General features: G+C 41.6%; 2 protein-coding genes across 2 annotated transcripts; both read right to left on the bottom strand.

Annotated features, from left to right (window-relative positions):
* Positions 1-8: 8 nt before the first annotated feature.
* LOC4339491 (chaperone protein dnaJ 10) lies at positions 9-3,702 on the bottom strand. Its single transcript, XM_015781940.3, has 10 exons — positions 3,589-3,702; positions 3,377-3,498; positions 3,163-3,222; positions 2,585-2,667; positions 2,005-2,167; positions 1,757-1,886; positions 1,338-1,496; positions 1,088-1,260; positions 882-962; positions 9-361 (listed from the first exon to the last, which is right to left on the bottom strand). The coding sequence occupies exons 2-10, from the start codon at positions 3,461-3,463 to the stop codon at positions 281-283; spliced, it is 1,017 nt and encodes a 338-aa protein (XP_015637426.1). The 5' UTR covers positions 3,464-3,498; positions 3,589-3,702; the 3' UTR covers positions 9-280.
* An 803-nt stretch (positions 3,703-4,505) lies between these two features.
* Positions 4,506-7,938, bottom strand: LOC4339492 (uncharacterized). Its single transcript, XM_015782317.2, has 7 exons — positions 7,611-7,938; positions 6,961-7,254; positions 6,798-6,878; positions 6,335-6,400; positions 5,714-5,951; positions 4,912-5,104; positions 4,506-4,833 (listed from the first exon to the last, which is right to left on the bottom strand). Exons 2-7 carry the CDS (start codon positions 7,203-7,205, stop codon positions 4,661-4,663), a joined length of 996 nt encoding a protein of 331 aa, XP_015637803.1. The 5' UTR covers positions 7,206-7,254; positions 7,611-7,938; the 3' UTR covers positions 4,506-4,660.
* Between the last annotated feature and the right edge of the window lie 6,546 nt (positions 7,939-14,484).

The raw sequence follows: 14,484 nt of genomic DNA on the forward strand, positions 1-14,484 counted from the left end.
AACAAAAGGGTGCAAATCTTACAACGAGATAGCCCAAGCTAGTAATATGCAGGTTGCAGAGCACCAACAAAATCTTCGTGTTCAGAGCTCACGACAGCATCACCATTTTTACAAAGAAAACGGAGACCAAATCAAACAGCAAATTTTATCCAGAACGATACGCGTCGTCTAAAATCTTACAAAAATGAATAAACGGACACGAGAGACGACACCTCCAAAAAACCAGAAATTGCGTCTGTCAGGTGTACTTTTTTTTTTCCTTTTTGTACTTTTGCAGTCTTCAGTTCGATGTTGCTGCTCCCTGCCGTGGGCTGGTTTCCACCTGTAGGCTGTTTTCACGATGGTACAGAGACTTCGCACCCTGATTTTTACATTGAAAAACAACCCATGTGAATATAATCATCGTGTGCTCTGTCACCTATGCACTGCTATCAAACTCACTCGAGATAAGATGCTACAAAACAAGAACACATGAGCTGCACGCAAAGATACTGCAACAGGAAAGACACTACAAGTATGAAATCTGGATTAATCCACTGCTTCTATTGTTTTAGTACGATATATATGAGGTAAGACTCACATATGCATAACTTATATATTGGAACTAGTTGATTAGAGGTCTTTTATGCATAACTGATCATCTATGATGGTTCATGCGCAAAACTTCAACTGATGATCAATAATATTGAAACAGTGAATCAACAATGGTTCGTTTTTGGCTGTTTGGTTTGATGCACGGTTACATAGAGAGTAAGCATATTGGCCAATCGTCCATCCATGGCCATGCATAAGAGTATAAGACAAAGGACATTTGCAGATCTGATGTGGTTTTTCCATGAGTACTTGGTTGAAACAGGCAGAAGGCGTTAACATAAGCTTACCTGGAATATCGTCCCAAGCTTTTTCAATGCTCTTGCTCGTAACTTCAGAACATCTTTTGGGACACTGGCGTCTTTCAAAACCTGTAAGGTAGAAGATTACACAAAAGTAACTCATATGTTTTTAGTTCTTTCTTCTTTGACGTGCACAGTGCATAATTGTTACTATGCAAGCCTTCTTCCACTAACAAGGATACGCAAAAACTTACTGCTTGGCAAACATGTGTAAGTGTTGACTCAATATCAACCACATTAATTTTCCATAGGTAACTAAGCATGGCATCTTTTTTCTCCTCGAAACTCTTCATAATCTGGTCCTCCTTATTGTCACTTTCCTCCATCTTTTTCATCCCTTCTTGTAGCTGCATCAGAGCGATAGCGCCTGCAACAGGAGCTAATTATCAAGGAGTACTTGAATCGTATATTGCACCAGAAACAAAACAGTGTCTCGGGGTGTACCTGAAGCGGCATTAACCTGTGATTTAATGCAGTGGCCCTTGTCTCTGACCCACTCAGCTATGAATGGTACACCCATATACAACTTACTCTTTCCAAGTTCTCTCGCTGCTTGTCGCACATAAATATAGCCAATAGTGGTGAGCATAGCCTCGCCAAAAGCTGAAAAATATTCATTTGATAAGCCAATGGTAAAATACTCGTATGAATAAAGTGAATTAGGGAACGTGCAACGATGAGTTCTATACAATTTGTTTTAAAATTAAGACCCCACAAAATCTATGTCTATGTGGATGTAATCATATCCAATTTGCCAATCTGCTGGTGAAAGCAACTGATTTATCAAACAAAGTAAAAGTGACTGCAGAAAGCATATAGCCCTCTCAAATAAAAACAAAGTAGTACACAATCACATGATGTACCTGCATGGGATAACCGCTGAGCTTCCCCATTTGCCCAGTTAACAAATTCATCCTTTCTCTCATCCACAAATGGTTGAAGTCGATCTTTTAGGCTCTGAATAAGCTTCTGTTCTCTTTCTTTTTGTAACTCCTGTCACACAGGAAGCTTTAGTTTTAATTTGTGTCTCAGCATCCTAGAGCCTAAGTGGAATGCTAACTTTAATGAAACTATTTAAGCAAAACAGTAGGGAACTTCGAGAGTAACATACTTTAATTTTCTCTTGAACCTTCCCTCTTGCTTCTTGACTGTTTAAGTTTTCCTCGACTTCCACTGATGCTATGGATGCCAGTGCAAGCTGTCCAACATAATCTTCAAAATAGTCACTTCCAAAAAGCATCCCAAAGACAGCAGCAGGATCCACCATGTTATCCCTGAAATGCCGTGTAAAATGTGTAAGACGCCAACTTAAAGGGTACAGCACAACGCATAATTTCTTTAGTTTCTATTGAACTATAAATATCATCTTAACTGAAAATATTGTGTTCCATAACTGACTGTTTGAATTTCATAACGTGCCTAGAGAAGTCTCCTTTTCCTTTAAACAGATGTGCTTTTATAGCTAAGGAAATAGTGATCTACCAAGTATCAACCCATAGAAATTGACAGGTCATTTGAATACACTCCAATTTTCTTGTTGCACTGTGCAATTAATTTACCAAATTGGCCCGCTCTATATTCTCAGCACACTTGTTCAGATTAAAGATTAAACAGTTTTTTAGTTGCCACCCTTTTATCTTTTGAGAAGAACACCCATTGTTTACCAGACATAAAAAAAATTCGTGACTTACTGAGGAAGCCCCTCCTTTCCATGCTTATCATAAGCCTCCCTTTTTGAAGGATCGCTTAAAACTTGGTATGCCTCTCCGAGTTCCTGTTAACATCAAGCTATTTAATTCAATAATTCATAGAGGGAAATAATTTAAGCAGGCATTTGATGCCGAATAGACAATCAACACAATAGCTTCAATGTATATACACCAAACAACCAAACATTCCGCTCAAAAAACATACTGGCATCTCTGTCGATAAAACTCTGCCTCTTAACACCCAGAAGATGCTCATACTGAAAATCATGGCATCTCCGACGATAAAACTATGCCTCTTAACAAGTAACACAGGCGCTGCATTGCAAAAATCTGATATCACTTGGTAAAAATCAAGCAAACTCCAGCCTATTCACATTCTTCTAGCTATAGCATAGCTTTGACACTTGCAGTAAACTATTCCAATTCATAAAGAAAAAACATGTTTTTGTGAACACGTAGTCTTACTTTTCATTCCACAATCAAATCCAACAAATCAAATTACTAGCACAGAATCACAGATATCAACAGAAGGCACGGGAGAAAAAGAAAAAAAAAACTACCTGAAATTTCTGCGCCGCATCGGGGTTCCCAGGATTCTTGTCCGGATGCACCTGCTTCGCCTGGAAGAGAGATTAAAAAAAAATCAATTTGGCACACGAAGATTAGCTCAATAGGCCAATAGCTATCTGCAATTCTACATTGATGACGACACACGAAATCAATCAATCAAGAAAAAAAAAGATGAAGAAATCAAAGGCGCAAAAAGGAATTCACCTTGAGGTAATAGGCCTTCTTGATCTCGGCGGGGGAGGCGTCCACGCTGACCCCCAGGGTGTCGTAGTACGCGGTATCCTTCACCATGGCAGGAAACCCTCCTCCTTGGATCTCGCCCGCACCTGCAAACGCCAACCTCCAATCACACCAGGAGAAACCAACAGAGAAACCAAGCCTCCACCAAGAAAGCCAGAGAGAGAAAGATTCTTTACCAAGGTCAGTTCTGGAAGCTTCTGGAAGATCCCGGGGGAGGAGGAGGTGAGCACCAGGAAGAAATTGGGGAAGAAAAAAAATCGATCCTTTTCCTCTAGAAGGAGTGGTGCCCTGGCTGCGAGGGAATCAGGGGAAAAAAAAAAGTCGTGGACGGTGTGACGCGATGTGGTCAACGTGGACAGGCCTGATAGGTGGGCCCACCAAGTCAGTGTCGTGACGTCACGGAGGCTGGGCCCCACCTCGTTGATGCGGTGGCAGATTGAGAATTTTGAGAGGGCCTCTGTTTCGAACAGATTTCAGGTTCAGGGAGCTCTGAACTTGTGAAATGAATTTGTGATGTTCAGAGTTGTGAATTGGGAGGTATATAAAAGAGGTGGTTTGCGAGAAGAAGTTGGGGAGGAATTTTCTCAGTGTTTAATTTAATTTAATCAGTGTTTGTTTCCTTCTCCGATGGCGCAGCGATGGCGACACGCGACAGCACGCGGCTAAGCATACGCGGATGAACTCGAGCGACAGGGCTAACAAATCTCTGGTGCTTTATCCTAATATAAATAACCGCGTTCTTAATGAGTTCAGACTTCCAGAAATCAAACGCATGAAACCATGATGATGGCCGTGTTTAGTTCCAAAGTTTTTCTTTAAATTTCTAACTTTTTCATCCCATCAAAACTTTTCTACACACATAAACTTTCAACTTTTCCATCACATCGTTCCAATTTCAATCAAATTTTCAATTTTAGTGTGAACTAAACCCAACATTATCACGTGATTTTTTGTCAGATTTTCACCATAGTCCATGTCCCATGGAAAATTTTTGTTTCTTTCATAATGAACGGGATGGATCTTTTTTTAGTAATATGATATTGTATGATTTATAATATCGTAATCCATTCAAAGCTTTCACCTCAACTCTGTATACATAACGCAGCATATTCATCCATTCATAGCCACAAAATAAGTCTGCTAGTGTAGACAAGATGCAAAATAAATAGAACAGTAAAAACAGCTGTTAAGGGTAGATTAGTTGAGCTTTTATACAAACTCGGAAGAAAGAATAGTAACTGATGGCAGCTACATGAAAGAATCATAAAAACCGGTGGCGGCTACATGCCCGGCCTTAAACGTAGATCCATCTTCTGGGTGCTTAATCTCTTCGCTACATCCATAGCAGTGCTTGCCATCTATAGGCGGATTTTGGAGATCCAGACACACCACATACTCGTCATTAATAAAGGAGCGTCCCCCTGTTATTAACAGAATTAGGATTAGGAACATAATAATTACATGGTTCAAAGAACTTTAACCAGTGATTCCATACTAACCAATTCTCCTTTTCTCCTCAAGAGATACAATGCAGGTCGGCACCATATCATAGTTCTTGGGATCCCAACAAACTTCGGCGAAAAATAGCTCTTCCTTTGAATCTAAAGATGCTATGAAGTTGACATGTCCATATTTCTCACCCTTCTCTCTAATTGTACTGCTTTTTAAGGCTTTGATTAAGCTGTATTGAATCTAACACATTGCAAATAACAAAAAATGAATCAAATACTTGTGAAACGAGCAAGACATTTTAGTACAAATGTTAAAAAGGGAAACAGTCAATATACCCACCTAAAGTGGAAGTCCATCTAGCACCACAAAATTTGAAACCAGACATCTAACTTTAGGATATGGTCTCCTAAGGTGGGCAAACTGGTATAATTTTGCATATAAATAGGATGATTTTAGCTACATGACATATATATTAAACAAATATATCAAAATCTCCTCTTAAAACCTTTTTTATCGAGAAAATCTCTTTTTCTCTCTCACACATCAACAACCTAGTATCAATACAATGCTATTATAACCTAGAGTATATATTGAGGTCCGAGGATGATATAGTGCAATATAGCATCTTAGTTAGCTAGAAGTTTAAAACCACTCATCTAATTAAGCATCCGTATATGTGACACCACCATTTAAAATCACTATAAGGTTACAATATCACATTAGTGTATAATCTAAGGACCAAGTATTAATATAGTGTAAACATATAATTTTAATTAGACAGAGATTTAATTTAAGCATCCACGTACGCGAACCATCATCTCAAATCAATCAAGGGGAACAAAATTTTACCTTATTGTTTTCATCCTTGTTATAGTAATCCAAAGCACTACTTGCATACTCATTAGACTGACGTTGTGCAGCTGCAACAAGATCAATATTGCCATACAACTGTTTTGGTTGAGCTTTAGTTGCAGTCATAAAGCTATCAACCAAATAGTTAAAATATGGATCACAATCATCGTCTGAAGAATCCACCACTTCATCTTCCTTATCTGATCCATGTGTATCAGATAATTTCTCAGAATGCCTAATTTGAACAGAATTTTAAAATGTTAGACTAACCAAATGCAAAGCTATAAGTATACACACCAATGAAACTATAGGTGTGCACAAAAGAAAAATAACTATACACATAATTAATTAACTAATCCTTTTCCTTATTTTTAAAACTTGATAACTTGGTGCGCATTGCATGTATTTGTTGTCTAAACACCATACAACGAGGGAGTGTAAATTACAAAAAGAAAAAAAAGAAATTGGACTCCTATTCTTGTTAGGGTGTTAGTGTTCTTACCCTACGATAGTGTTAGGACGATAGTTTATTAGATGAATCTGTGCAGATAGTGGTAACTAGAAGATGTACAGATGTTGATAGAGATAACTAGAAGTAGAGATGAGTGACATATATACCTCTGGAGATCAGAGAGAGGCAGAGATGATAGCAGCATCAGAGATGATACTAAATATTGTCTTTTGCTGCAATCAATCATTTCAGGTCAGGTCGTTGGTACCGATAATAAACATTTCATATAGTACTTCGTAATTAACATAAGTCTGAACTAGGGGCAAAAGGTAGCTTCGATTTGAAAAAAAACAGGGACAAAATCACAAAGTAAGAAAAAGGAGGACATAATCATGATTGAGCACCAAATTATGTTGGGTAAAAACATCATCGCCCCATTCTTATTCTATATAACCTAGTTCATTAGATGAACCTGTGCAAATAGAGATAGGTACAACATCGCCCCATTCTTACTCTATATATTGTTAGAGTAAAATTGTTGATTAGATGAATCTGCGTAGATAGTGGTAACTAGAAGATGTACATATGTCGATAGAGATAACTAGAAGTAGAAATGAGTGACATATATACCTCTGGAGATTAGAGAGAGGTAGTACTCCTGAGCTTCCTGGGACAGCTGGGATATCTTCTGTTGGTGGTGGCGGCACAGACCTGCGCAATCAATCATATCATTTCAGGCTTGGTCACTGGTACCAACAATAATCATTTCAGTGTTGATGGAAGAATTTTCTACCTGTTGGGATTACGCCAGTCCCACACCCAATCCAAGCCGAAGCCGGCACCACTACCGCCACTCCTCCCACCCATCGGAATGCCGCCCTCCTGGTCAGCGCCGGCACCACCACTGCCCCTCCTCCCACCCATCGGAACGCCGTGCTCCTTGTTAGTGCCGGCATCGCCACTGCCCCTACTCCCACCCATCGGAACGCCGCCCTCCTGGTCAGCGCCAGCGCCACCACTGCCCCTCCTCATACCCATCGGAACGTCGCCCAGTGGCACCAGAGATGGTAGTAAAGATTGTCTTTCGCTGAAATAACCATTGCATATACTTTGTAATTATCATAAGTCTGAACTAGGGGCAAAAGGTAGCTTCAGTTCGCAAAAAAAAAAAAACAGGGACAAAATCACAAAGTAAGAAAAAGGAGGACATAATCATGATTGAGCACCAAATTAAGTTGGGTAAAAACATCATCGCCCCATTCTTATTCTATATATCCTAGTTAATGAGATGAACCAGTGCAGATAGAGATAGGTACACCATTTCCCCATTCTTACTCTATATATTGTCTAGAGTAAAATTGTTGAATCTGTGCAGATTTCGGTAACTAGAAGATGTACAGATGTCGATAGAGATAACTAGAAGTAGAGATGAGTGACATATACTTCTCGAAATCAGAGAGAAGCGAGAGAAGCAGTGCTCGCGAGCTTCCTGGAACAGCTAGGATATCTTCTGTTGGAACGCCACCCTTCTGGCCGACGCCGGCGTCACCAGTTCACCACCGCCCCTCCTCCCACCCATCGGAACGCCGCCCTCCTGGCCGGCATCGGAGACAACAGATTGTACCCATCGGAACGCCACCCTCCTGCTGTCCGGCGCCTCCACCCTCCTGCTGTCCGGCGCCTCCACCCTAATCGCAAGCGACGCCACGGCCAACCTCCTCGCCGGCGCTCCTCTCCATCGGCGGAACTAGGGCTTGTTTGCTTTCCCCTCCCCACTACGGGCGTTTTTATTTCTTTTTATTTCTTTCTTGAGAGTTAGGCCCATTCAAACAGAGGTTTTTACCTGTGTGCCATTAAAAAAGATGGCCCCTGCATCTGTGCCACTAAAAAGTTTGAGCCTCCCAGAATGCCATCGTCGAACTTTATCGCGCCCTACACACCCTTCCGTCGCTATTCTGTTAGGGTTGAGCCGTTTGACAGCTCCGACATATGGGCCCGGGTAGGAAAATTGTCCATCTTGCCCTTTCAGTCGCTGGCATAAGGGTTACCGTTGACCGATGCGGTGAAGTCCGCTCTCTCTCTCTCTTCCTCCCACTCAATTCCCCTCTCTCCGTGGCGGGGAAACCCTAGCGGCGGCAGATCCGGGGGCTTGGAGAAGCATGGGAGCGTGGATTTGACCGTGCATCGAGAGGAAGGGGGAAGACAATGCGTCCAGAGGAAGGGGGAGGAGCAGCCATGGTGTGGAACGGCGCCGACGACCGCTCGGATTGGTTCCTAGACGAGTGAGTTCTTTGCTTCCCTCTTTACTTCCCCCTTTGCTTTCCCCTTTGATTTCGCTGATTTCGCCCCAATTGCCTCCCATGATGCATTGATGCTTAGTGCCAAGCGCTTCCGATCCGTGTTAGGGTTTAATGATTGCGTGCTACTTGTTCATCTGTAGGATGGACCCAGACAGTAGCTTCAACTTAGAAATCCGGATTGTTGCTCGAAATTGTCGTGCGCGGTGGTTTTCGTTGAACCAAGTGGTGGATGCAGACCGCACTCAATTCAGGGACCTGCTTGCTGATTTGGTCGAGAAGTATCCTCATAAATACGGTGACAAAGTCAGTTTGTTCTTTTTCTGCACTGAGACTAAATCTCACATCCTAGTTTGCAATGACCAAGATTTGGTTGAAATGTTTGCAAAACATAGGGCTATAAGAACATGTTTGTTGACTGTTGCGTATCATAGCCCAAGTAGTGAGCCTTCTGTGATTCCCGATTGGGATTGTTCTAAGCAAAGCACTGTGAACCCTGCTCAACCCCCATTCACCCCTTCTATTGCATGTCCAAGCTTAGTTGAAGCAACAAGTGGCACACTCAATCAATTTGCTGAACACCAATCTACTGAACCCTATTGTGATGAAACTGAATACCTTTGTAACCCAAATCCAATGTATGAGCATGTGGGTGTTGATGATGAAGGTTTGTACATTGATATGGGTCCAAACCAGCCCCCTCCTCCTACTAATCCTCAGAACCAAGGTGGGACTGAAGAAAGGGAAGGTGAAAGTTCTGGTGATGATGATTGCAATGAGACTGACTCTGATTATGAATCATCTGAGGAAGACTGTAACATCCTGAAAATTCAAGACAATGAAAATCACGAAAATTTCGAACTTTTTAAACTTTTGCATCATGCTGGTTGTTATGATTGCTATTGCTTGCCAAACCGTAAATGATCACCAAGAAAATAAAGAAAAGAACTACATTTAAGCAATAGATATGATTTACGGGAATATATTTAATCCTACAAATAATTATGCACAAGATATTAAAATCAAATAAAAGAAAAAGTTATTATTAACCTATTTTATCAAATATTAAAATATTTAAATAATGTAGGTGGGTGCCATAATAGGTGTACACATGAAATGATGATCATTCAAATAAACTGAGCTCTCTGTATATATAATAGAATTACGGGAGTATTTAATTCGATATGTAGATCGATATTGCACCAAGTTACTAATTGCATTTAGGGATTGAAATTTGATATATTAAACCTCTCCATATAAAATAAACTAACATATAAATAAATTGAGCTAATGTGCTATTGTGTTAATAACGGTCTCATTAGAAAATTATAGAATCTTTAATAAACCTTAAATATTGGACAATATTAAATTTTGGGCAAATTCACATTTGAACACTTAATATGGTCACCCAAATGCTTAGGAGTAAATACAAATTAAAATAAAGATTAGGTGTGGATAGAAATAAATAAAATATTATCGCGACCATATTTGGATCAATTAAATTTAAGTACGATGGAATAAGAATTAACCCTAATTAAAACTCAAATAAATTATATAAAAATAAAATATGAGTAATATTAATCTAGGGTGAATCCATTGGTTAGAATAACACAAATATTGAGTAAACTTCATTTATGCAAGATTTAGAAATTATAGAATTAAATTTATATGGGAAATAAACTAAAATCGGGTTAAATAGAAAATGGCACTGTTCATTGCACTCTAGGTGCTCGACGTGGTCCCCTAACCCAGCCCTCCTCTTTCCCCCTCTCTCTGCCGCCTGCCGTCGCCGTCTCTGCCTCGCGCCGCGCGCCGCCGCTGCCATGCGCCCCACGCCGCGCGTTGCGTCCGTCATGTCGCCGTCATCTCGAGCCCTGCGTCGCCCTGTCGCCATCGCCGCGCGCCGAGCCCCGTGCCACGCCGCGCCATCGCCGTCGCTGCCGCGTCGCCATCACCGTTGTTGTCGCGTCATCGCACCCCGCGCCGCGCCGCCCGCTGTCGCGTCGCCACTGCCGCCCGTCGCGTCACCTTGCGCCCCGTGCCGCCGCTGCCGCGCTGTCGCCGTCTCGTCGCGCCATCGCCATTCCATCACCTTGAGCCCCGAGCCGCCATCGCCGTCGCCATCGTGCCGCGCCGCACGCCGTCGCCGTCGCGTCGCCATCGCCGTGCGCCGCGAGCCGTCGCCCCTCGCGCTGCCGCGCCTTCGAAGCCCCGAGCCCCGTGCTGCCGCGCGCCGTCCCGCGCGGCCATCGCGTCGCCGCCCGCGCGTCGCCGTCGTCCCGAGCCCCGTGCGCCGCTGTCGCGTCGCCATTAAGCCGCCGCCCTTTCCCCTCTCCTTCTCCCCCTCTTCCCTATAAATACCCCACCCCCTCTCCACTTTCCCCCACTCCATTTCCCTCCTCCTCCCCTCTTCCCTCTCCACCGCACCGCCGCTCTCGTGCCACTGCGCTGCCGCCCTCGTGCCGCCGCGCTGCCGCCCTCGGTGCCGCCACACCGCGCTGTGTGCCGTGCCGAGCGTCGCCTCGCCTTGCGCCGCCGTCGCCGCCGCCGTCGTCGGTAAGCCGCCGCCCCTTCCCTCGTTCCGCCGCTGTCGCCGCCCCGGGTAGCCTGAGCCGAGAGAGAGAGAGGAAGGGAGGAAGAAGCCGGGAGGGAGGAAAGAAAGAGAAGAAAGGGAAAAAGAGAGAGAGGAGAGAAAGAAAGGAAAAAGAAAGGAGAGAAAAGAGAGAAAAAGAGAGAAAAAGAAAAGAAAAGAAAGAAAAGAGGAGAGAAAAAGAAGGAAAAAAAAATAAATAGAAATTAGAGGAAGATTAGGGAAGTTTAGAAGATTTAAAATAATTAGAATTTAATTATGGATTAATTATAGTCGTAGAATTGCAAAATTTAATATAAATTATGGATTATTCTTGGCAATTTCTATAAGAAATCAATTCGCGGTAATAATTTAGATGTAGTTAATTACTAAACAAATAAGATGAATTATTATAGATTATTATAGATTATTTTTGGGTAATCCCTATAAATAATCAATTCACGGTAGAAATTCGGATTTTTCCCTTGTATTATATTTAATCATTTAGTCATAGACTAAATTAATTCGTACAATATTTCCAGGATTTCGTCCGATACTTAGCTCGCGATAGAAAATTTCTACCCTATTATATGGATATAATGCTCGGGTAGATTAAATTAAAAACTTATGCTAACAAAATATTTATACCCGCAAAATAGTTTAGGATGTATAAATCGAAAATGGATATTGTACAGTGGCATAATTATCTTTAACATGTCTTGTCACTGTAGCAACTAAATAAATTAGTTATAATCAATCCTTCAAATTAATGGGTGTACAGGAAAATATTAGTGCCATTTACTAATCTATGTCCAAATATAATTAAAACCCACGACTTATTAGTTATTTAAATAGAGTTAGCCTTATAATTGTTAGGTAAGTAAAATATAGATACACATAGATCGGTCATAAGCTTGTTTATGGCAAATAATAACAGAGCTAGTGTGATTAAATCACCTATATGAAATTAATCAACGACATATCCCATAAAATAGCATATAGTAGGCAAGGTGAGCAACCCTTAGTTAACCAAGCAGTAAATAGAAACTATTCAAATAAATGATTCAATATATTAAGATATTATGCACGCATATATTGTACATCCCGTTATAGATATATGGTATCGTATTAATTTGCTTGTTGCATATATTAATTTAGAGGGAGTATATGACAAACATGAATATTAGATAAATACTAGTTATACATCCTGTCCTCGTATAATTACAGATCAACTGTAAACTTGGATTATTCATTGTAAAATTAGGTGATGGGATAATCCGTAACCATAATATGATTAACCTAAACAATTCCAACATACAAAGCATGGGTAATTGTTAACCTTTTATAATTTATTTTGACAAGTGAAATATGTACATAATTAAAATAAAGCCTCCATTAATAAAATAATAATACAAATGATTCACAGTAATTATTTGACCGATCCAAAATCCATCCGGCAACAGAACCTCTAGTGTATAACCGTTCTATTTAGATAGATGCATGTGTAACCATAATCCTTCCTTAGCCATTAGCTAGACTGAACCACCATGACAACAGAAAGACTAAGAAACCTTAGCTCTTAGCTTGATTAGAGTCCATTAGCAAGCGCGAATAATATGAGCAACCCTAGGTTCGACCTCAGCAAATATATTTTGTTTGTGCATATTTGATTGTTGTTTGAATATTGGTTTTTCTCGCGTATTATAGACCTTGTGTATCGGTTAGTCGTGAGGCAACGTCTGCAACTTCCAGGAGGTGAAGGTTGATCAAGATTATATCAATAATAAGGATTATCCTGAGCAAGGCAAGTCATCACTATTCCTTGAACATGTTGATCCTAATTGCGAAATTGTTTTGTTTACAAATAAAATTGCATGCAATGATGAACATCCTACTTGTGATTATGCCATGCCTTGATGATTGTTTACCCTTAAAATCCTTGTAACCATGATTACGTATGAGTCCCTAGTCAATTATGACAATTGCTTAGAAATGCTATTCTAGAATCATGCATACTCATATTTATCAAATGCTATATGCTTGGGCAATTACCTTTGGGAAGGTAATTGAGATGCGGCATGTGGAGACATGAGCGCCACATTGCCATGATGTTGATGACATGATTTGTGAAAGGAGAAATAAAATTAAACAACTGTTTTCGACTGGGGCGGACGGAGGATTTGGGTGGTATCTGGAAAAGGCTAGTACCGTCCCCGGTCAATTAAGGACCGAGCCATGAAGTTAAGCATGAAACGACCCCCGTACAACCGTACTTCTCGAATGGGTATAGACCTAGCGGATTAGATAGCCGAGCGGAGGCAGTATCCCTGCATAGATGGTTCACCCCTGAGTGAGGCAGGTGCGCTACAATGGGATAACCGTTGAGGTAGGGCCGAGAGGCGTGCCCTACATCGGTGTCGCCATTGGTAGGACTGCCATGAGTGTGTGAGAGAGAGAACTTAACTTGAACCATAATTTAATATGCGTGTGAGACTTCTCTTTCCCGGGAGCGCCAGAACTCCTCTCACTGCTAGAAACATGGACGCCTAGAGTGCATGAGGATTTAAGTTCATGGAGCGGGTACTGCCAATGCGAGGTTATCGAAAAGCTTTGCCGTGACGCGTCTCATGTGTTGGGACGAGGCTCATGTGTTGGGCAGTCGCGGAGTGCGGGTAAAGTGTACATCCACTGCAGTGTGAGTAAACCAAATCTATTCGAATAGCCGTGCTCGCGGTTATTGAGCACCGGGACATGTATTACACTTGGCTAGACTCTAAATTCTTAACTTGTGGGGAATGGGATATTGCATGATGAATTTTATGCTGATGGAGCCACATCCCGAGAGGAGGGAAGGTGGACATCCTTAGAAAACCATGACGATTCAACGGCGGGAAGCTATCCTTGGGATCACAATGGATGGTGGACAGAACCGTCGTTGTTTAAAGTGAACACTGGTACTAAAATTTGATCAGTCTATGCTAGGTCTTAGGCTTATGAAAAGAATTGCAAAATTAGCTTTATGCAAAAGAACCTGAAGCCTTTCCTTGAAATACCTTCTATCATACGCATTGTTGTTGTGGTGGCTTGCTGAGTACGGTTGGTACTCACCCTTGCTATTTATATATCTTTTAGGAGAGTGTTGAAGAGAAGCCCTTGTCGGTACGCTTGCGTATCCCACAAGATGATCGGAGTGCGGTCTGGTTCTAGGTCTCGTTCCCCAGTCGACTGCCTGTGGCATGTTAACCGGGCCCTTATATTATTTTGTCTTCCGCTGTTGTTCTCTGATAGTTGTTGGCCTACCTGGCCCTAATGTAAGTATTTAACTCTTTTAGCCTAGATTCATTCGTGATATGTTGTGATCCAACTATGTATGTGTGTACCAACTACTGATCCAGGGATTGGTACGAATAAACACAGAAGATTTCCGATTTCCAAAAATCGGGGGTCTACA

The sequence above is a fragment of the Oryza sativa genome, chromosome 5, assembly GCF_034140825.1.
Source record: "Oryza sativa Japonica Group chromosome 5, ASM3414082v1".
Classification (NCBI taxonomy): Eukaryota; Viridiplantae; Streptophyta; class Magnoliopsida; order Poales; family Poaceae; genus Oryza; species Oryza sativa.